Genomic DNA, 24,913 nt, shown 5'->3' with positions numbered 1-24,913 from the left:
ATTAAAATCCAAGACGGTGAAAACCATAGCCCATTACTGCTGTTATATTGTGATGCCATAACAGTGTATTGACTATTTGTATTTTATTGAGGAAAGGTAGTAGAGTTCCAAAGGCAGACTGAAGCTGTGCTCAGATTATAAATGTGTTTTGATATTTCAGACGAGCACTGAGAAAGACAATGATCCTTTTGCAAGGTTCACTTGATGACAATGAAAATTGAGGATTGTACTACACAAGTTTAATGTCCTGTGAAGTTTAAGGTTTGGTTTTGTGTTCACTTTGAATCAGGTTTACATCATCAGACAGAATTGATTCAAATTACCTCATTCCAACATTCCCTGAAAGTACAGGTATCCTATGTTATATTTTAGTGTCACTGACTTGTTTCATTCGTGTAGTGAAGGCAACATTGCGACACAATCCAGATAAGAAGTATACAAATATAGACCTTGTTTTGGTCAGTGGTAGTTTCAGACTGTTTTTCTTTTGCCAACTACAAAGAACAGAATTTATTCTTTATTGGCAGCGTTTATCATAGTTATTTTACAATTAAAAGTTATCAGCGAGATGCAAATATTTATAATACAGGGACACCCAGAAAGTAATACCTCACATAATTTTTCTCAGCTGACAACAATGTTCCGAATGTGAAACATTAAGTATGAGTTGTTCTAAGTCTGCAAAATTTGTCTCTCCTAAAAGGTAGTGCAGCTGCAGCACCATTTCAAACTGACAGTCATAGGTGACTTATGTAACAAACAGCATGTTGTTTTTTAGTCTCACTGCAGAGAAAGAAATTGTATCGAATCTTCACAAATATTTGTGTGAAGTTTATGAGACATTTGCAGTTGACAGGAGTACAGCTGTTTATTGGGCACAGAGGTGAAGCCATCAGAAGAGGGTGCAGCTGCACTCCACAATTTGCGCTGAGAGGGGAGACCATCTATGGCTGTCACGCCAGACATGTTGCAGTGTGCTGATGTTCTCATTCACAAGGGCTGACACATTACACCTCAGCAGTTGCACTGCTGCTGTGAACAACCCAGAGGATATTGTAATTTAGCACAATAAATGCTCTACCTTGCACAAGTTTGAGGATTTCAGGGTTGGGCAGTGCTATCTCTTTCACACTACAGTGCTGACTTAGCAGGACTTCCAGTTGTTTGGGACACTAAAGAATGGCGTTAATGGGAGAGGTATTGAGGATGATGAAAGGTAATTTGTGCACAGGAGAAATGTCTTCATGACCAGAACAAAGACTGGTACTGACAGGGCATAAACGCCCTTGTGTCTTACTGGAGGAGGGTCATAGAACTAGGAGGAGATTACATGGAAGAAAAGGGGGTGGTGTAGATAACATCATGCTTTAATGTATGTAATTTTCATTCCATTGAATAAATAATTGTTGAGGGAAAAAATATGGGACATTACTTTCAGAGCGATCCTCATTTTTACAGACATAAATTTAGGTAAGAACTAACAGTTGGTGGAAACACACAAAAAGGCTTAAACTGATGTTCTTTGGAACCAAGCTTGAGGAAAATAATAAACTTGTCAGGCCATATGATAAAGAAAATGTCTTACAGTACCACAGGTCAACGCAAGCAAAGTAAATCGGATGAGGGGGGAAAATGGAGAAAAATGGATTTTGTACATGTCCTATCTAGTAAATTCCTTGATTAAGAATCCTGGGTGATTTTGAGTCATTAAGCCTTGCAAGTTTCTTCCCTCCAGTCCTTTCCTTTCTTTTTCCAGAGGAAGCACCAGGGCTGCAAAAGATAGTAGATTTATGTCTATCTACACATTTCTGTCTGCTGACATTTTGTCAGTAGATTTTTCTATATCCATATCCTTTTGTAATTGGTTATTCATGTTGCTCTTTGCATCTGCAATGCTAAATACAATTTCATCATTTTTTATGGTCTTCTGAAAGCCAGCTGCATATGTTAATATTTCGAGATAAGGACTTGTTTCTGAAATTCTGTGACTACATTTACACAGGACAATTGTGGTTTGCTTTGACATCGTGCTAGTTTATACAATTCATACATTTTGTTGCTGGCGGTTACGAAAACTTGTGTTATTTTTCCTCAGTGCTTGATAAATATTAATACTGTGTAATCTGTGTTAGTATGAAACCTAGACAAGATGAATGTTATATGAGCAGCTGCTTTTCCGAATAAACAAAAATTGCTCATTGTTCTGTCAACTGACTGCAGAATATCAAATGCATCACCAATTATTCATTTTCCTGACCACACACTAATCTTGGAGAGACATAGTTAGACACAATTGCGGCTTACTAATTATGTAATCAAAGGATATTGAATATACCTAGTTATATTATCTCGTCAATGGTACTTTTATTGTGTAAAAGCACATACTGATCATTGTATAAAACCACAATACAGTCATTGAGGTTTAAAAGAAATTTTAATTAATTATGGAAAATAGCAATACTTGCAAATTAAGCTGTCTCAAAATGCATTTTTTTTGGTTACTGTAACTGAACTGTACTGGACTTTGAGTTTTTCATAATTTATGAAATGTAGTAATTTGTAATGAGACATTTGTTTAGTTAATTGTTAAGATAAGTTTAATCCACATATCTTTTATTTCTTCCTCATGTCAGAAAAAGGCCTTGTCATACCAAGTTGAAACACTGAAAAGAGAAATTGCGTCAGCCTTGCATGACAGGGATAGAGCACTGAAGGAATGTAATGATCTCAGAGAAAAGTTTGGTGGGTATACTGTAAAAGATGATTCAAACAGAGAAGGATACAAAAGCAGGCTTGAATATCATACATACAGTCGAGAAAGGTAAGGTGCTAAATTTTGCAGAAATAATTTTCTTGTGTCTGTTAATTTAAATGATTGTCAGTTTTCAGAAGACTGCTGATTGAGATTACAGATTTACCTTTGGTACATGCAAAATAATATTACTACCGTGAACTGTGATGGTTAATAACAGCTACTTAAGTGTAAAAGAGGAATCAACTCATGACACAAAATCACAGTATTTTAAAGATATGACACATTTAGATTTCAGTTTATTTATCCCAGGTAAATTTTAGCCAAGACCTGACAGTGGTGTGTAACTGCCATACAAAAATGTTTGTACTGGGATGATGTGTCTCCAGTCACATTGGCTTCCAGATTGTTTCTATTATGCTGGTCAGCATACATGCTGTAACTAGAAATTTTCTCACTTTTTATAAAACTTTACTTTTTTGTACTTTACATGAAATGCAAACATTTTGTGATTCTTGTGAAATAATCTTGCTTTTGTGGTAGAAGTGTCATCTATTTGCAAATCTATTCATTGCATTTATTTTTAACAGTCTTTACTCTGTCAGAAGCAGAGTTATTTTTGAAAGGAAGACACACCCTGTGCCAGCTTTGCAACCATTGTTATTTCACATTCTAGTTCCTGCAAAGCTATGATTTCAAGTACCTTTCTTTGCTATGTATTGATGTGGTTTGTATGGGCTGGAGTACTTGCCACATGGTTTCTGTGGCCAAATCAGTTAGACATATAAAAATGTGCACTGCATTGTTATTCTGGTAGGAGTGTTGTTATGTGTTGATGCCATGTCATTGTAACAGATTAAGAAACAAGTGTTAGTTTACATCATCATCACAGAACTTACACGAACTTGGAACTTGCATGTTATCAACCAGTTACCAAAGGGACTTCTATTAACTTAGAAATTGATATTGGACAACAGAAACTCAGCAAAAGTGCATGTTAAAACAAATGTTACCACCAAGCAGTCTCTTAATGCTCAGTGTTGTAACTAAATTTCCAGTACTGTTTCCAGATTTAATATACAGTTATCTGTGTAAATAAGAGTGTTTTATTACTTATGAAATAAAACCAAAAAATGGTGAAATCATTATTTGTGATAGAATTCATTTTCATTTATCAACATATGTGCCTATTTTCTAATTCGTACACATTGTTTGCTACTCAGCACTGTGCCCATGTGAGCAATGTGAATTTCGCTTGCTATCATATTTAAATAAAAAGCAAATATGACGCTAATTTTAGCTATATTTGCTTCTGTTTTCATAATACATAGCGAATTACTTTAGTACAAGTGTTTATGTCGTGCCAACTAAGAACAAATGGCATGAAGAATGCATATTTCATTCACACTAATTGATGTATTTCTAGGGCTAATTTTTCATTTGTTAATGTTAGTAAATTGACATATAATTTTGTATTTCATTGTATCTACCTGTTGAAATTTATGTAAATCAGATTAGCCATGTGACGCAAGTGTGACTTGCCATAGGTTTGATAAAGTGGGATTGCTGAACAAACATTGTTGTGGTTTCATTGGGACAATTGCTATATGGTAGAGAATGTGGTATTCAGAGAGGCCCTTCCATCCAAATTATGTGTGAGAGAGAGCTGCTAATTGTAAAACAAGAGGAGAACACAGACTTAGAACTATGTGCCCTTCAGTTTATCATAATTGGCTAATATTTTCTCCATTGAGGGTTTTGAATTTTGGCTAACAGAATGAAACAGCTAGGAAAACTAGGTGTTACTAAGCATTCTCATTACTATTATCGGTGGCATGAAGTGCAACAAGTCTTCCAGCATAGCTCCAAGCTTCTGAGATAGTCTGAATGAGATGTCCGTTCAAATATGAGTGTGGAGATACTTGGTAAACAGAGAAAAAGGATCAAATTTTAGCAAAGTTTTATATGAGGTACTCAGTTTACTAAATTAGTGGTGACCCTATGATCCCTGTCAGATTCTATACCCAATTCGCTGTTGAATTAACCCCTCTGTTGACTATAATCTATTGAGAGCCCTCAAGCAAAAAATTGTGCCTAGAAGTTGGAAGAAAGTACATGTCATACCTGTGTACAAGAAGGGTAGCAGAAGTGATCCTCAGAACTACTGCCCATTATGTACAATCTTAGAACATATCTGAGCTCAAACATAATGAAGTATCTCAAACAAAATGACTTCCTTGATGCAACCAGCACGGATTTCGAAAACATAGATTGTGTGAAACTGAACTTCCACTTTTTTTCACATGACATCCTGAAAGCCATCAATCGAGACAATTAGGTAGACACAGTATTTCTCAGTGTCTGAAAAGTGTTTGACTGCTACTCTTATTATCAAAAGTATGACCATATGTTATATCGGATAAAGTATGTGACTGATTGAGGATTTTTTGGTAGGGAGAATGCACATGTTATCTTGGATGAAGAGTCATCAGAAGATGTAGAAATAACTTCAGGTGTGCCTGAGGGAAGTGTGTTGGAACCCTTAATGTCCATGTTGTATATTAATGACCTTGCAGGCAATATTAATAGTAACCTCAGACTTTTCACAGATACTACAGTTATCTACAACGAAGTACTGTCAGAATGAAGCTGTGTAAATATTCAATCAGATCTTTGTAAGATTTCAGAGTGGTGCAATGATTAGCAGCTTGTTTTAAATTTTCAAATAAATGAAATTATTAATTCACAAAAAGAAAAAAAAGTTATCCTTTGAATATAATATTAGTGAGTCATAGTCAGAATATGTTAAGTCATACAAATACTTGAGTGTAACACTTAGTATGGACATGAAATGGGTTGATCACATAGGCTGTCATGGGTAAAGCCGGTATCAGACATCGGTTGATGGGTAGAATACTAGGAAAATGCAATCAGTCTACAAAGGAGATTGCTTACAAATTACTCATGCAGCTCATCCTAGCACATATAAACAACCAAATATGGAAGAGTGTGGTTGAGATCAAGAATTAAAGTTGTGCAAATGTAGAGAGTAGCAGAGGAGTATTGGATCATTGTTGGAGTCCATATAGTGGGCACATCTACCAGTTGCCGTATCTGACAAATTTTGCTGGGTCAGTTGTTGAAAAGTTGTGTAGGAAAAATGGAATTCTTAATCATGATGGGGCATCCATCTTTTTTAGTCATCAAGCTATGAATACTTCGGAAATGAGATGTTAAAACAGGTGTTTGCATCACTAGGGTGTTGAAATGTATGTAACATTGATGGCACAATTTTAGTGTGACTTTCCCCTGACTCACATTTTGTATGCATTTTATCTTTTCAGCAATACAGCTCTGAAATGGTAAGGTTATCAGTCACCTATTAATTTGTTTTGAAACAAAATTTACTTTCTTAATTGTTGTCATTAATACTAATTTTAATTTATTTGTGGAATCAGATCCTTTGTTATATGATATTTAAATTTTTAGGGACAATACTAGAAAGGACCAAGCAGAAGTTTCAACGAGCACAAGGGACATGTATGGGAAATCCCAAAAAGAAAGAATGGATAACCTAGATCAAGCAAATATAGAAATTGATAGACTGCGCAAGCAGATCGATAAACTGCAAGCTGAACTTCAAGGTGGGTTGTAATATTTAGTTCATGAAGTTTAAAGGTAGTCTTCAGAGAGGCAGTGTGGTACGAAAATGCTGGATACAAAATTGGAAAATGTGAGTTTCAAAGCTCATTGCAACCTTCGTGGTGTAGATTTTCAGTTTGGTGCCTGAATCGCAATTGAGATGACACAACTTTATAAAGATGATTTAAAAATATATGGAATTATGTCATCTTGCTTTAAGTGTTTCAATGTTCTCAGAATTGTTCAAGCCATTTTCTTTAAGGGAGTCAAGGCTAGTGTCTCTCCCATTCTTAACCACAGTTACATCAGTACTCTGCTTACGACGGAGGATATATCTCAGTAGGATATTGATCTCCAGGAAAAGCAGACTGGCAACAAATTGCCCTAAGCAGATCTGGAAGTCAGTTGTTATGTAAAAATAGGGTTTATTCATTTGGGGCTGAAGTTTTTGTTCGGGATTTGGGTGGTGAGGAGAGGAACCAAATATCTGTATGTAATGAATAATTACTACATACATCTGTGTTGCCTGATTCGTGTTTACTTTACCACTAGTTGAATGGCTTCTGAATCGAATACTCATCTTTTTTGAGGTCTGACTATTTGCAAAATAGGTTCAAAAACAAAGAAAACAGTTAGGGATATTTGTACTTGTGCTTTCATAATCTCATTTCATGGGCTGAACAGGCAACAACAGTAAGTTTGAACCAAGCAGAATTTTCACTTACTGTTCACTTTATGATTTTGTAATGTATAAAGCCATTTGGCCAGAGCAGAAGCATTATTCAAAAATCCCATGCGACAATAACAGTAAGATTATTTCACAGTGTGTGATAAGTTGTTGCAAAAATACATCAAATGTTTAAATGTACAGGCAAATCCGTGACTCAAAAATGTTTATGGCCTCAAAAGGCAGTATCTTCAAAGGCAAAATAAAACCAGGCAAGCATTTTCTAAATGAAACAGTATTTTGTGCAACTTAAACCAGACTTAGAAATATTATGTTTTCTTCGGTGTTTATGGTTGGCTAGCTCTAAACATTAACCACACTGTTGAATCAGTACACCCTGTTTGTTGTGGATGCAGATTCATAAGCTGTGCCCAGCATTATTAAGCAGTTTCCTGTACCCTGGAAGGACTATTTGTGTTTGTTGCATATCGTCTTGTTGGGGTGCGTAGCAGCACCTTTTTGAAACAAGTAGCCAGTGTCTTTCACCATTGCCCAAGGGACAACCGATTTGTAATTTCCACACTCTTTGGGAAGGCTTCCTTCATGTACCCTGGTGCTGGTAACTGAGTGTCAGCTTTAAATATTAACCTGTGTAAATACTCTGTGTAGATGTTATGTTCTGTAATGCCGTGGAATTGTGGTGGTGGTGGTTGTATAAGAAGTTAGCTTCAAACCAAGAAATATTGGGGATGTATTAGAGAAAAGAGGCTGCTAAGATTTTCAGAACTTAGCTCTACTAGCTGTAAAAAATTTGATGTTTACTAATCTAAATACATGGAAAATAAAAAGAAGAGGAGCAGATAAACTATTCTACTGCCAGTATGCCTAAACCTGTAGAGTTAAATCTAGTGTTGTTGCATCATTGTAATGAATTGGCAGCAATGAGACTTTTTAAGTAATTCTTTGTGTGTATCGAAGAATGGCTTATGGGAAATCGAGGTGTTAATGTTCATCACAGTAGACAAGAACTTGAATCCTTCAAGATAAAAATTGTAAAGTATTTGAGCAGGACTTAATGTCAAGGACGAGTACTTCTGCTGACCGGGAAATTCATTCCCAAATTTACAACAAAAAATATTAAAGGAAACCTTAGCTTATTAATACATAAGTTCTCCAATTATACTATCATCATTAGATAACACTTTGTAATCTTTCATAATTCAGTTTGGATAACTGAGTATAACAAGACATCTTACAAAACAATAGTAGATGCTTTATTGGAAGACTACTGAAGACACATTTTAAGAGCCCCTGATAGACAAAAATTTCGTGGATATAATGGCAACAAATAGATCTTGTGAGATGTTTGAAGATGTCCATGTCATAACTGGTGTCAGTGATTATGATACAGTTGTGCCAACAGTGATTACCAAAGGCAAAGGGCAACTAAAAGAAGCAGAATGATTTGAAACTAGATGAAGAGTCAGTAATGTCATATCTGAGAGGAACTTCAGACATTTAGCACTGGGCAGGTGCATATAGGGAAACTTTGACTGAAGTTTAGAAGAATAGTTGACAAAGTGCTGGATAGATATGTATCCATTCTTCATGATGAGAAGGATCTTCCATGGTTTACAGTCTCTGTAAAGAAATTTCTGAAGCTACTGTGACTGCCGCACAGTCGGTGTAAAACAGAGAATAGTGTCAGAGACAAAGAAAGGGCAATGCATAAAGCTATTAATGACCACTGCAAAGCTCAAATCAATTTTGTTCAAATATTAGGGCTGTTGGTTGCACAAACATTTGGTGTTCAGATAGTTGTGGAAGACACAGGAACCGAAACTGAAAGTAGCACAGCAAAAGATGCTAAATTAAAATTTAACATGTCTTTTACGAAGTAAGTTCCATGAGTACAGTTAGAGTGTGATTCTCACACCACTGCAAAATGAGTGATATAGGCGTATGTGTCATCTTCATCGTGGAACTCATCACTAAAATTAAAAATGGCCCCAGGAACCAAAGATTTTTCACTCAGATTATGTAAAATATTTGCAATTGAGTTAGTCTCTCTCTTAATCATAATGTGCTATAAATCCATGAATAAATAAATATATTGTGCCCAGTTGTTGGGAGAAATAGGTCACACCCATCTGTAGCAGGCGTCATCCGCAAAACTGCTGCTAAGTATTATTAAGATCCATCTATTTAGGCTCATGAAATGGAAAAACCAGGATGCAATAATGACAGTATTATGAAAAGGATAGATTGGTACTCGTCATAGCGGAGGTAATGAGTTGCGGACAGGCACAACAAAAAGACTGCTATACATTTGAGCTTTCGGCCAAAAGGCCTTCTTCTAAACTAAAAGACATTCACACACATTCTTGCAAGTGTAGTTCACACACACAACTACTGTCTCTGGCTACTAGGACCGGACTTTGAGCAACTGTGCTTAATGAGAGAAGGTGCACCTGACGGGAGAGGCAGTCTGTGGGTGGTGAGGGGTAAGGAGGTGTCTAGGAATGGGAGAGTTAAGGATAGTATGGTATGGGTGATGGAGGGCGCATTGTTGCTTGTGGGAGCATGCAGAGATGTGATGGGGACAGGGTAGGGCTGCTAAGTGCAGTCTGGAGGCTTGAGGGGGGGGGGGGGGGGGAGGAGCAGAAAAGGGGAGAAGTGGAGGAAAGGAAAAAACTGGAAAAAACTGGTGGGTGCACCAGTGGAATGGAAGGCTTTAAGTGCTAGAGTGGTAGCAGGGAAAGGGCTAGGTGAGAGGAGGACAGGGACTAACAAAGGTAGTGGCCGGGGGGGGGGGGGGGGGGGGGGGGTACAGGAATGGTGGATATATTGCAGTTCACATATGTGCAGTTCAGAAAAGCTGGTGTTTGTAGGAAAGATCCATACGGTGCAGGCTGTGAAGCAGGCATTGAAGTGAAGCATGTTGCATTGGGTAGCATTTTTAGCAACTAGGTGGTCCAGCTGTGTCTTGACCACAGTTTGTTGGTGGCCATTTATGTGAACAGGCAACTTGTTGGTTGTCGTGTGCATGTAAAAATCAGCACAGTAATTTCTGCTTCATTTGTATATTACATGACTGCTTTCATAGGCAGCCCTGCCTTTGATGGAATAGATGATGCCTGTTACTGGCATTGAGTAGGTGATGTTGGGAAGATTTATGATCTAGCTTTGTTGCAGGGATATGAACCATGAGGCTAGAGGTTGAAAGCAGGAATGAAGTAGGGATGGTCAAGGACATTGCATGGGTTTTGGGGATGGTGGAATAGCACCAAGGATAGGGTGGGGAGGATAGTGGGTAGGAATACCCTCAAACAGAATGAGGTCCTGAGCTTGAACATAGGTAACTCGAACAGAATGGCTTCTGCCCTGCAACCATAATGAAAATATTGGTCATGTTAAATCTGACTCACACTTTTCTCACATGCCATCTTGAATTCCATAGATCAAGGCAATCCTGTAGATGCAGCAGTCTTCGATGTAGGAAAACCATTTGACTCAGTAACACATCAACATGTCATTAATGAAAATACAATCATAATGGTTATCAAATGAAATTCATGGCTGGATGGAGGATTTGTGATAGGGAGTATGTTACACATTATCCTCGATGGAGAGTCATTGATGGATGTAGAAGTAATTTCAGTTATGCCCCAGAGAGGTATATTGGAAAACTTGCTGTTCATTTTGTATATTGTCTAATTGGTAGACAATATTAATAGTACCTCATACTTTTTGCAGATGATGTAGTTATCTGTAATGAAGTACAATCAGGAAAAAGATACAACTATTCAGGCAGATCTTGATATTATTTCAGAGTGGGTAAAGATTGGCAACTTGCTGTATATTTTCAGAAATGTAAAATCTTGCATGTCACATAACGCAAAATCTTCTGTAACTGATTATCAGAGAAAGGATTAGCTCTGCCAAAATACTCAACAACAGGCTGCTAAAGGATTCAGTCCTTGCTCTGCTTTTCTTCAATCTTTATATTTCTGACATGTGAACGCAGAATCCAGGAAGTTTGGTTACACCAATAACTGGGCTATAGCTGCACTACTGGAATTATTTGAGGCTACTGAAGATACCTTGAGCTCTGACTAAAGTTGTTAAGTGACTTCTTTCACAAATGGAACCCAACTACAGAACTATTGTGCTTCAATGTTTGTAACTTCTCAGCAAGAACAGAGCTTAATGTCAGCTTTGAAGGGAAATATCTCAACCATAACAACTACCCTAAATGTCTAGGAGCTACAATGGAAGGGCATTTTCTTACAGGGAGCGCTTGACAAGGACCACTGGCAAAATAGGACAGTGACTAACACCATCCATTAACTGTGGCACCTTTTGGGGCTGCAATGCAAATGTGCTTCATACATCAACAATTGAGCTCGTATATTCAGTGGCAGAATACTGACCACTTTGCCATCTGACGACACCACAGTGGTGTCGTGCGCAAGAGAGCGATCAACGACCAGTGACAACACAGTGGTGTCATGTGCATAGTATTGCTCAGTGGCCAGCGACACTACAGTGGTGTCGTGAGCATAGTATTACGCAGTGGCTGGTGACAACACTTTAGTATCTTTTGCATTCTATTGGTGTTTTGTTGAGGTAACAATAAATTACACACGTCAACAAGTTTTTTGTTTTTATACGTACTTGTGCCCTTTCATCATGGCAGATAAGAGATGATTCGATTATTTATGATGAATGCACGGAGCAAAACTTGGACTTGGAGGTTGCAACTACATCAAATACAACTCATCATGATCCGGTTGACAGACTTTCCGGTCACGTAAAGCCACACCAATTAATAGGCCTATGTATTTCCAAAATCAATAAACAAAAATGAAGAAACTGCCATGTATGTTACAGAAACAGAAAAAAGAACAATAAACTTAATGTGCGAGTCTTGTGGAGTTGCGTTATATCTTTGAGTCTGATTTGCTGCATATCATATGAAAGAGAAATATTAAGTACCAAAGACAATGCAAATAAACAAATGTATGAAAAAAACAAATTTTGTATTTATTTACATATGTATATCATCGAAATTTCATGAAAGTAGGGGAACAGGGTTGAGAACAAGCCAAGTAATCTGAATTAGTGCTGCCGGCACCAAGCGAATAAATTTGTATGTGATGTGCGGACAGCAAAGTGGTAAAAGCTTGCAATGAAAAAGAATGTTGTGAAACTATATGACACTATGCCTACTAACAATGGCACAATAAAATCCACCCCTACTGCATGGCTTCCATCCTTGAGCCATATACAAAAAATGGAGATACAGCATAAAAAATTGTCTCTATAGAGTGTACAGGATTAACAATGACCCTCAGCTAACGATATACAGGGTGTTACAAAAAGGTATGGCCAAACTTTCAGGAAAGATTCCTCAGACACAAATAAAGAAAAGATGTTATGTGAACATGTGTCCGAAAATGCTTAATTTCCATGCTAGAGCTCATTTTAGTTTCTTCAGTATGTACTGAACTTCCTCGATTCACCACCAGTTGGCCCAATTGAAGGAAGGTAATGTTGACTTTGGTGCTTGTGTTGACATGTGACTCATTGCTCTACAGTACTAGCATCAAGCACATCGGTACGTGGCATCAACAGGTTAGTGTTCATCACGAACGTGGTTTTGCAGTCAGTGTAATGTTTACAAATGCGGAGTTGGCAGATGCCCATTTGATGTATGGATTAGCACGGGGCAATAGCCGTGGCGCAGTACGTTTGTATCGAGACAGATTTCCAGAACGAAGGTGTCCCGACAGGAAGACGTTCGAAGCAATTGATTGGCGTCTTAGGGAGCACGGAACATTCCAGCTCGCGACTGGGGAAGACCTAGAACGACGAGGACACTTGCAATGGTCGAGGCAATTCTTCGTGCAGTTGACGATAACCCTAATGTCAGCGTCAGAGAAGTTGCTGCTGTACAAGGTAACGTTGATCACGTCACTGTATGGAGAGTGCTACGGGAGAACCAGTTGTTTCCGTACCATGTACAGCGTCTGCAGGCACTATCAGCAGCTGATTGGCTTCGACAAGTACACTTCTGCGAATGGTTCATCCAACAATGTGTCAATCCTCAATTTAGTGCAAATGTTCTCTTTTCGGATGAGGCTTCATTCCAACGTGATCAAATTGTAAATTTTCACAATCAACATGTATGGGCTGACGAGAATCCGCACGCAATTGTGCAATCACGTCATCAACACAGATTTTCTGTGAGCGTTTAGGTGGGCATTGTTGGTGATGTCTCGATTGGGCCCCATGTTCTTCCACTTACGCTCAATGGAGGACATTATCATAATTTCATACGGGATACTCTACCTGTGCTGCTAGAACATGTCTTTACAAGTAAGACACAAGATGTGGTTCATGCATGATAGAGCTCCTTCACATTTCAGTCGATGTGTTTGTACGCTTCTCAACAACAGATTCGGTGACCGATGGATTGGTAGAGGCGGACCAATTCCATGGTCTCCACGCTCTCCTGACCTCAACCCTCTTGACTTACTTTTATGGGGGAATTTGAAAGCTCTTGTCTACGCAACCCTGGTGCCAAATGTAGAGACTCTTCGTGCTCATATTGTGGACGGCTGTGACACAATACGCCATTCTCCAGGGCTGCATCAGTGCATCAGGGATTCCATGCGACGGAGAGTGGATGCATGTATCCTCGTTAACGGAGGACATTTTGAACATTTCCTGTAACAAAGTGTTTGAAGTCACGCTGGTATCTTCTGTTGCTGTGTGTTTCCATTCCATGATTAATGTAATTTGAAGAGAAGTAATAAAATGAGCTCTAACATGGAAAGTAAGCGTTTCCAGACACATGTCCACATAACAAATTTTCTTTATTTGTGTCTGAGGAATGTTTCCTGAAAGTTTGGCCGTACCTTTTTGTAACACCCTGTGTGTGTCTATAAAATAGAAAGAAACTTCCACATGGGAAAAATATATTAAAAACAAAGATTCCAAGACTTACCAAGCGGGAAAGCGCCGGTAGACAGGCACAATAAAAAAAACACACACACACACACACACACACACACACACACACACACACACACACACACACACACACAAATTTCGAGCTTTTGCGACTGGCAGTTGCTTCGTCAGGACTTCAGACTTCCTGACGAAGCAACCACCGGTTGCAGAAGCTCGAAATTTTGTGTGTGTGTGTTTTTTATTGTGCCTGTCTACCGGCACTTTCCCGCTTGGTAAGTCTTGGAATCTTTGTCACTGACCTTGTTCAGAGAAGGTTATATAGAGAAGACCAGCACTAACCACTGCTAAAGGACTGATAAATACCTGGAAACAATATTAGCATGAGCACTATCTGTCACAATGTCAAAGTTTCATGACCACAGAGAAGCTTTCTGGTGTAAACCAATCACACAAAGTGTGGAGAACGTTAAACCAAATACACACGTACTGTAACTGAAGTGCAAATTCTCACCATAAATGGGGAAGATACCATGTGACTGCTGAGATGAAAAGTAAACAACCCAGCAACTAGTAGAAGAATGTGGATTAAGACTACGAGGGAAACTTCACTGATTTCCTTGCAGCATCAGATGAGGCAACTGTGTGTATATAATGCTTGTATATATATATGTGTGTGTGTGTGTAAAATCATGTTGTATGCCATTCAGTAAAGAAATACATAAGAATAAATAAATAAATTTCAGTGAGCTGCAGTTGGAGTCAGTCAACTCATGCAAAAACCTGGTTCTAACAATTTGTTGGGATATGAAATGTAATGATCACATAATCTGAACCATATGTATACTGCAGTTCATCTGTAGGATACTGGGGAAAAGACAATGAGTCTAAAAAGGAAATTATTTACAAAACACTGTGCAGTCCATCCTAGAGCATTGCTTAGGTCTGTGGGACCCTTAACTAACAGGCGATATTGAAAATATGCAAGGAAAGGCAGAGTGAATGGTTGCAAGTTTGTTCGACTCACAGGAGAGAATCGTATAACAAGGTAATGTCAAGCAGTTTGAGTACTTTAGAAGGGAAGTTTGCTACTGGTTTCTGTATGCGTGCTCGGGTAAGGTATGTAATGTAATACTTTGAAACTAGTTTGACTGGTTACAGATAAACTGAGAAAAGGTGCCTGGAAGGAGGGGGAGAGAAGTGCTGTTAAATCTTGTCATCTCACATTGTTAACAAAAAGAGTAAGACACTCATCAGCTTTTATTCTACTTTTGAGTTTCATTGTACTTTACCAAGTGTAATTTTAATGTTTGTGATACGTCCCTGCTGTGAACCAATTCAACCAATTTCCACCCAGACTGATCTGATGTGAAATCATACAGGTTAACATTGGTTCTGAAACACTGCAAATTTTGCTTTTTTTTATAGACCTAAAACATTGACACTATGCTTTGTTAAGTTCCAGTAACCATTGCAGTGGCTAAGTAATAATTTAGAAAAGAGAGAGAGGTAGGATCTGCTGACAATTTTTGATGAACATAAGAAGAAATTAGTAGGTTTTTAGATTCTGTACGATTCAGAGAACAATTAGTAGAGAACATATATTACCTGAGGATGATAACAGAATAAGGAAATTATACTGCCTCATTGACTACCTGTGCACCATAATATAATTTATGGAACTTTTGTGTTCTTGTTTCCTTTATTTTGAAAAGAATTAAAATAACTACACTGTTGTCCACAATTAAAGCAACAAACTGCTATTTCTCCACCCTGTGTCTAAGTTGTGATATAACTATACAAACAGTCAAGAGATGTTGTTAAGATCATGTTCTGCATGGAAGGTGGCAGTCTGATCGATGAACAACCACAACCATGACATCAGGGCACCTATCAAGTGTTTGCAGGACAGTCTCAAATCCACAATTACTGTGTACACAGCCACAGACAGTGCAGTATGGCACAAAGAAGATGCCTACAGCCACTCTGATGTGGAGGGCCGTAGGAAGAATGGAAGCAGGAGACTTTGCAGACTGATGTGGTTAGATGGCTTAATGGGAATCGTTCTTTTGTTTCTTGTATGAGTCAACAGTTCATAGAGGCAGAAACTGTATCCCGAAGACCAGGGCAGGGCTGACTATATGTGGCATCAGAATGAGTGGACCGTTATTTGGCTGCAAGGACACGACAGTACCACCTTAGTCCTGCACTGCAACTGGCATCAGACAGCGCAGTGTCTCCTGGACATGTATCGAGGCAAATGTGTACAGAAGGCGTCAACAGAGTGGCCTTTACTGTTGAAGACCTGCTGTCTGTTTGCATCTTTTCACAAAAGGAAACATTTATAGAGTGGAGCTGTCAACATGCCACCTGGACGGTTGAACGGCGGCCCATCTTTTCACATGAGACCTGATTTGGTCTGGAGAGTGATCCTCAATTGGATTCGCATCTGGAGGGCATATGGAACACGATTTCAGGATCTGAACATTGCTGAAAGAGACCAGTATCGAGAAAGGTCCCTAATGGTGTGAGCAGGTATTTTGTTGACCACTCAAGCACCTCTTCATGAAATTGTATGGGTGAATCAGCAAGGTTTAACTGCTGTCAGGTACTGTGATGAGATCTTGGGACCTCATGAGCAGTTGTTGTGAGGTGCTGTGGGCTCAGACTTTGTATTTATGGATGATAATGCGTGACCTCATAGAGCATGAGTGGTTGAGGTTCTTTTGGAAACGGAAGATATTGCACCCATGGCATGGCCTGCTCAATGTCCCGATTTGAATGCCATAGAGCATGTCTGGGATGCACTAGGGAGATGGGTTGCATCACGTCAGCATGCACCAATTACTCTCCAAGACCTGTGAGTATCTCTGCAGGAAGGATGGGTGTTATTGCCCCAACATGAGATTGATGACATCATACACAATATGCCCCAACATTGTCAGGTCTGCATTGGTGCCAGAGATGGTCACACCCCATACTGAGCACATTAAGTAGTTGTCAGAAATTGTGTGCAAATCCATTAAGTTGGAGAAAAAGGAAGAACATTTTTATCTACCGTTATGCATGTTGCAGTTGATTATGCTCTGTATTCTTTACATTGTTTCTACTTTACTATCATCTGTTTATATTGTTTGTGGTAAAGTGAATGCAAAGTTGCAAAATTTCCAGTTTTTGCTTTAATTTTGGACACCAGAATATATAATTTACAATTCTCCCCATTTTGGCATTAGTTGCGAGAAGCTGACTAGCAGTAAGCTTTTTTTGTGAATATTGACATTTTATTTAATTTGTGCAGAGGCTACTCAAGAGGCTGAAGTGTCAAAACGGCGTCGGGACTGGGCCTTCAGTGAAAGGGATAAGATAGTATTGGAAAGAGAGAGCATAAGGACACTCTGTGACCGACTGAGAAAGGAGAGGGATAGAGCAGTCTCTGATCTGGCAGAGGCATTAAGGGACTCTGACGACATTAAAAAGCAGAGGAATGAGGCTTCCAAGGAGTTGAAAGACTTGAAGTAAGTATTTTATGAAATATGTGCTATGTAGGAACTCGTGAATGCCCTCCGTTTCTTCACACTGCCAGTAAGCAAACTTTGGAATTAGAGTTTATGAAGAATAAATCCAGGCTACATGTTGTCTTCCTGTAACATTTAGATATTTAGTGATACATATTTTTATTTTACTATTACATAGTAAGTTTTACTCAATTTACATAGATTTGAATGTATGTTGTTATGGATCTTATTTGTATAGATTAATAAGTAATGTTGTTATAATTTTTCCATGCAACAACAAACAAGAGACTGGAGAGGAACATCATGTCTTTGGTTTACAGGCAAAATAATGAGTTAGTATTAATGCACAGACATTTTAGCATGGACTGCATTATTCAATACAGCTGCTTGATAGGCACTTGTTTGACTTATCAAGGCGATTTATTGCAGTTTTAAATACTTATCAGTGAATTATATGCAGTAAAGTTTAAATTAAACTGATGAAGATAAATGCTTAACATTTGATTTATTTTGGGTTGTCTCTGTTCAGCACGTGATAAATGCTGGCAGTCAGAACAGCTTTTACCATTAAGGATAAATAGCTTTGCATGTTACTCAGAATAATTAACCCCCTTTCTCCCTCTCCCCCCCTCCCCCTCCCTCCTCCCCCACCCTGCCCCCTCCCTCTCCCTCCCCCCTCTCTCTCCCCCTCTTCTTCCCTCCCCCTTTCTTTTTTTAAAAAGAAAAGTAAGCCCATGCCTATGGAACCCTAAAATATACTAAAATATATCAGTACATGTCATTTAAACTTATTGCTAACTTTTTATTTACAGTAAGCTCCAAGGAGCTCCTTAGAGTAGTAATCAGTCTGTGTTTTAAACCTATTGTAAGCTCTTTTTTTTATCTTCATCTTTTATATAGAGTTTGTGTAAGGCTGTATACAAAATTACTACAAAGTGTACCAGAGACCTCTGACTTTAAGTCAGCATCACAACGCTGTTACATGAAGTAGCATACCTTCCCACAAAAACTTTCTCCTTCTCCTCTGTCCTCTCTTCTTCTTAGCAATATTTTATGACCATCGTTATTCATTTATTGTCATGGTCCATTCTTCCCATTTATTGTTAAAAAAAATTAAAAAAATCTCCTGTGATATTCAGTGGCTGCCATGTCCTGTTGAGCTTTGTTTTGCACATAATTAAACTGTGCACCTGTTAGGTATTTGCTTGTACTACTTCATAAAGATTGTTATGATTCTATTTTATGCCTTTTGCCTTTCTTCACATCATGCATTTTTTATTTGAAGATGACATATTTTTTATTCTTTCCAATGCATGTCTGTCTTCATATTCTTCTTTTCATAAAAAAAGTTAATACATCTACCCACTAAATAAAATGCTTTGAAATTTGTAGAGAGAAAATGGAAGCAGAACAGGAGAAGGAAACAAGAATGCAACAGTTCCATGCAATGGGCCATAACCATAGTCATGATTCTGCAATTGATGCTGACATGCAAGAGTGGGAAACTGAGATATTGGACATTGATCTGGTAAGAAAATTTTCTTTTCTTCAGTGTGTTATGCTTATTTTGGTTTTAAGATGAGCTTCTGTAGTTAGGTCAGAGAGGGTATAGCATATGCCATATTCCATGCTTCCTGATCATCAACATGGTGGACAGGTTGCTGTGCAATATGCACTGTAAGACAGATTTAGACGTTAAAATGTCTGACTTTAAATGTTTTAAGCTCATCTCAAACACTTTTGCACTTTTCAAAACTCATGAGTGACATTCTTTGGCAGATTTGGCTATGAAGCCCATCACTATTTCACGTGCAGCCAAGATCTTTTGCAAGATCAATGTCTTAAGAGACAGTAACTGATCAGCAGTGGTTTCTACCTAATTGTCCATTTAATTATAGTGTTAATAATATTTTTACATTTTAGCATAAGAATTCATTGTGGAGTCATTAAATAGTGTGGAAATTTTTCTTAGTTAATAAGTAACTACTGTTTTTTGTCATATGCAGAGTGGCTTGGCCTCTGATGATGATCTTGGATTTGATCTCGTTGGTGGTAGAGATGATCCCCAGTACCCAAATGACAGTGGAATATATGTATCATCAATCACAAAAGGCTCAGTGGCAGATGGCAAGCTGAAGTAAGTGCAGCTACTACTTAATGCTTTTTAAATTGTTGTAGATTAAGAAGTGATGCACACAGAGGGCAATTTTTTAAATATCTGTGTAGTACAGGATTCCATATAATAAGTAATAACATATATTTTGTACATAATGACAGTATTATGAAAAGTTGCTACCGGCCATACAGCAGAGATGGTGAGTTCTAGCTGGGCACAACGAATAGGCTGTCAAACAAAGCTTTTGGCCAAACAAGCTTTCATCAGAACAGGCAACATATACACATACACTCATGCAAACATGGCCACCTTCTCTGGTTGCCAAGGCCAGACTGCCTTTTTTGGAAAGAGCAAGGATTCATGTCGGAGGATAAAAATGCTTAAAAAAACTTAAATAATGTAGAAATATGTTCAAAAAATTCTCATAAATACATCAGAACACTTCGGAAAATTCACAAAATGATGAAGTGGGTGAAGTATGGGAAAACTAAATGAAATCTGAGGGAGTAGGCCAATAGTGAAAGGTGAAAACCAACTGAAATTGACGTGGAAACACTATGAGATAAAACAAATATAAATAAATAAAAAGATTTTAATGTGGGTTGCAGATCTGCGGGTGAATAAGAGTCAAGCAGAGGGATGGGAGATGTGACTAGATTAGGTGAAGTTAGTATGTGCGAGCTGGAATAGAGAGGAGAATGAGTGGGGGTGGGGAGGGGTTAGTAGGGTGAGATAAAAGTTAGTGTGGCATAGGAAGGTACAGAAAATTACATGCTAAAATACACAAGAGTGACACAGGAAGAACGATCAATTTGAAGGTCTAGGATTAATGATATCGACAGGAGTAATGTGGGACATGAGATACTGAACGAACATTCAGTGTGGTCCTGTTGCTGTTTGTTGAGTGTGGCTGAGACAGTTGATAGATTGTGGCTCATAAGTAGAGCATGAAATACGATTTGGAAGGTGACAAATGAAAGACAGGAGAGAAGACATAGAAAGGCAGACACCAAGTATAGTAATGCATTAGGAAATAGTAACAAAGGAAAACAGCACTGGGTTATGGGATGGAAGAAAACCATCAGGCAAAATCAAACAATGGAAAATCTGGGATGGAGTTGCTACTCACCAACAAAAAGACTGTCAAATAAAGCTTTTGGCAAAAAAGGCCTTCATCACAAAACACACACACACACACACACACACACACACACACACACACACACACACACACCTGCATTCTCTGACTTCCAAGACCAGACTGGTCTAACAAGCCTTCATCGGAACACACACATACATACAAATGCAGCTCACACACGTGACCACAGTCTTTGGCTGCCAAAGCCAGGCTGTGGTTGTGGTTGTGTGTGTGTGTGTGTGTGTGTGTGTGTGTGTGTGTGTGTGTGTGTGTGTGTGCTCTGATGGAGGCCTGTTTGGTCGAAAGCTTTCTTTGACAGTCTTTTTGTTGTCCCTATCTGCGACTCAACATCTCTACAATATGGTGAGTAGCAGTATTCCTTTTCATAATATTGTTATTATTCCATCCTGGATTTGCCAGTGTTTTATTTTATATGTAAATTATACTTATTTGTCAAAGAACAAACAGTTTTCTTTACTGTAACTCACACTTAATATACAGTTCTGGATCTAAGTTTCTTTGGATACTTCTTTTCTTTAGTCCCCATTTCCTTCTCTCTGACCCTTTCTTCTACTAATCACTCTTACTCAGTTGTTCTCCAACACACTTCCTCAATCCATCCCTGTACTACCTTCATCATGCTCCATTTCTACCCTATTATTCTTTGCAGTCAGGTCCATAGCTCCCTCTCTCATCCCATCTTACCTATAGCTAGGAGGAGAGCCTCAGGTGAATGTTGGAAGATGTGCTTAGGAGTTAGTGGCAAATTGAAGTTCTCTGAGTTTATCTGTGAAGTATACACAGAAGACTCAATCAATAGGAGTACTATCCACACAATCATATGTGGAGTGGTAAGGAATCCAGTTGAGCACACATTTGTAACTTGAAACATATAACTGAGACCTTGCTTCAGAGCTAACAAGCAAGAAAGTTCCTTATGCCCCCCCTCCCCTGCTGCACCCCCTCCCCTGCTGCCGCCCCCCTCCCCTGCTGCCGCCCCCCTCCCCTGCTGCCGCCCCCCTCCCCTGCTGCCGCCCCCCTCCCCTGCTGCCGCCCCCCTCCCCTGCTGCCGCCCCCCTCCCCTGCTGCCGCCCCCCTCCCCTGCTGCCGCCCCCCTCCCCTGCTGCCGCCCCCCTCCCCTGCTGCCGCCCCCCTCCCCTGCTGCCGCCCCCCTCCCCTGCTGCCGCCCCCCTCCCCTGCTGCCGCCCCCCTCCCCTGCTGCCGCCCCCCTCCCCTGCTGCCGCCCCCCTCCCCTGCTGCCGCCCCCCTCCCCTGCTGCCGCCCCCCTCCCCTGCTGCCGCCCCCCTCCCCTGCTGCCCCCCCCTCCCCTGCTGCCGCCCCCTCCCCTGCTGCCGCCCCCTCCCCTGCTGCCGCCCCCTCCCCCGCTGCCACTGCTGCCCCTCCCCCACACGCACACGCACACACAAAAACAAACACACACCACACACGATCTCACCAAACCACATTGGTACAGACAACTATGTTGTCTCATCACTGGAGCCCAACTGGTGGCAAGGGCTGTCTCTGGGAGATCAAGTCAGAGAAGGAAGGAGGGAAGGGAAGAGTGGAGGGAAACAGGGGCTGATGGCTGGGAGGGAGAGGCAGCAACAGTACTGGATAGGATTGTGGGATTGGTGGTGGGCCTACACTCGTGCAGGGTAGTAAAGTTGCAGTACTACTCAAAGTATGTGAGTCTGTGTTTTTTGTTGTTGCAGATGGCACAGATTGTGAAGCAGACATTGACATTAAACATTTTATGTCCAGCAGTATGTTAAGTCACTAGGTGGTCAACTTTAGCAACTTCCAAGCTGTGTCCAAGAGCATATGCTTCAGGGAACAGTTGATTAGTAGTTTGTCACACATAAAAGGCTATGCAGAAGTTCAGATGGAGTTGATACTTGACAGGTTAATTATCACACTTGTTCCTACTTATTATAGGATATAATATGCCGGTGGCAGGACTAATAAAGGTATGCGGGATGGCTGCATAGGAGAAGCCTCATACTTGGGTTTTCCCATTATCATGTGGCAGACATTGGGAGTACCTACATTTCACTGTTACCACATGCAATTTCCTCTGTATATATCACAATAGACTCACCAGGCTACTTTCATATCCTGTTCCCTTCTGCCTCTCCCTTTCAGCTGTCAGCTCTCCGTCTCTCTTTCCAGCTACCTCTCTCCCCCCTCCCTAGTTCTTTATTCTTCACATACAATCTGTCTGACATAGCCACAACCTCAGTCAAGCTTCAGGGAAGAGAAAGTGTATTTTAATGCCCCCCCCCCCCCCCCCCCCCCACACACACACACACACACAGAGAGAGAGAGAGAGAGAGAGAGAGAGAGAGAGAGAGAGAGAGAGAGAGAGAGAGAGAGAGCGCTCTGAATCTTGAATCTTTGCTTTGTAGTCTCAGTTTAATGTTGGGCATTGATAGTTTCAGGAAAGTTAATTGCTGTGTGTTTAATGAATTTGTTTCCAGTAGTACATGTTTGACTTATATTATTCTCATGAAATTTTTCCCAGTTTACACTGAGACTTTCTGGAGATTGATCTTTGCACATGGTATACAAGAGCTGCAAATCTCATATAAAGATTTTTTTCACAGAGTACATGACTGTATCAGTCGTGTTAATAACTTGGACTGCAGCAATGTAAGCAAGCGTATGGTGGTTGAGACAGTACGCTCAAGTGGTGGCATTGCCAGCATGGTGGTGCGCCGAAGACGAATTGGGGGCCGCTGTCTGTACACAACACAGGTGTGTCTTATTTACTGTTTTAATACTTTATATGCTTCTCTGTTTCATCTGCTTCATTATTGATTGTTACAGTAGTAGCACAGTAAAGTTACACAAGTGAACAACACTGGTATCACACTGTTGATATTATGTACCAATATAATCAAAAGGATAGTTGCCAGGTTCGAGAGAGTGTGGTCATGTGTGTGTGTCAGTTGCATTTGCGTGAGTGTGTGCATGTGTGTATGTTGTCTATTTTTGACAAAGGCGTTGTTGGTGAAAAGCTAAACTTTCCACCAGTCTTTCTGTTGTGCCTTTCTGTGACTCAGCATTTCCGCTGTGTGGTGAGTAGCAGCTATCGTTTTCATTATATTGTTACATTCCATCCTGGATTTTCCACTGTCGATATTAAGCACTTGAAATTAAAGCAAAATTTTTCTCTTGAAGTTGCAGTTGAATATGACAGACCATGGCCTCACGTTGGAAACTGGTATTTACATATGCAAAATTACACCCGGCTCTGTAGCAGCAAAAGAGGGAAACTTAGCTGTTGGAGACAGAGTGCTCAGTGTAAGTATATTAATGGCACAGTCATAGATTTACATCCTTCTAGTTTCTTGAGTGTGCTGACTGGAGAAAAGTTCTATGTCCTTCAAAGTGAAGAAGAGCAGCAACTATAGATCAGTATAACATTTGTGTCTCATCATTGTTGTTGGTACAGTCTGAAGTCTCTTACAATCACACACATTGACTTAGCAAGTAAAATGGTATCATCAGAGCAGAGAAGAAAGTCCACAAATATTTATAGTTCCTTCCTTCGAGTTCAGAATAACTGCTTCGGGCCGTGAATTTCAGACGTCAGATGTTTTGCTGCCTTGTGTGTGCAACAGCCAAACTTATATCCTCTTTGCTGTAATGTGCTGATCTCTTGTGGGATGGTGGTGAAAATCAATAAGACAATTCATGCTTGTGAATCACTGATGTGGTGTTTAGGTGATGTGGGTTGTGCACAGTAAATTTATTATGTTGCATTGTTTAGGCCTGTGTATATCTTTGAAGTGATGTGTATTCTAGTCATTACCAGTATGGAAAAATGTGAGTTAGTTGCAGGTTGTCCATTTTGTTCTTTTGATGCATTTTCTTTAAGCTTCATGTTTTGTTGTGTATAAATTCTGTGTGGAAAAGTTTCTGTAACTTGGATCTGATTGTTTAAAGTTTGTGGAGCAGAAGTAGCAAATGCATATAGTGTACAGATATCAAAGAGTGCATTCAAGCAAACAAATGCCACTTAAAATTTATAAAAAAAGAAAAAAGCTTAAAACAGGCAGACATTAAAATCAGCATCTCTCCTGCCTGCTGTTGCGACAAATAA

The 24,913-nt window shown here is 39.6% G+C and overlaps 1 protein-coding gene across 6 annotated transcripts in view; it reads left to right on the top strand.

The window, feature by feature from the left end:
• LOC126336915 (disks large homolog 5-like) overlaps nt 1-24,913 on the top strand; it is a 185,498-nt gene that overhangs the window by 56,598 nt on the left and 103,987 nt on the right. For 4 of the 6 annotated variants that reach the window (XM_050001046.1, XM_050001047.1, XM_050001048.1 and 1 more), the window contains exons 8-14: nt 2,634-2,821; nt 6,242-6,396; nt 17,335-17,551; nt 18,944-19,079; nt 19,558-19,688; nt 23,412-23,562; nt 23,989-24,111. In XM_050001046.1, the coding sequence (XP_049857003.1) occupies nt 2,634-2,821; nt 6,242-6,396; nt 17,335-17,551; nt 18,944-19,079; nt 19,558-19,688; nt 23,412-23,562; nt 23,989-24,111 (1,101 nt within the window). The remainder of the gene's footprint in view (nt 1-2,633; nt 2,822-6,241; nt 6,397-17,334; nt 17,552-18,943; nt 19,080-19,557; nt 19,689-23,411; nt 23,563-23,988; nt 24,112-24,913) is intronic. The other 2 variants (XM_050001050.1, XM_050001051.1) reach the window with 1 other exon arrangement.

This window comes from Schistocerca gregaria, chromosome 2 (genome assembly GCF_023897955.1).
Source record: "Schistocerca gregaria isolate iqSchGreg1 chromosome 2, iqSchGreg1.2, whole genome shotgun sequence".
NCBI classification, from domain to species: domain Eukaryota; kingdom Metazoa; phylum Arthropoda; class Insecta; order Orthoptera; family Acrididae; genus Schistocerca; species Schistocerca gregaria.
This window is presented reverse-complemented; position numbering and strand designations above follow the sequence as displayed.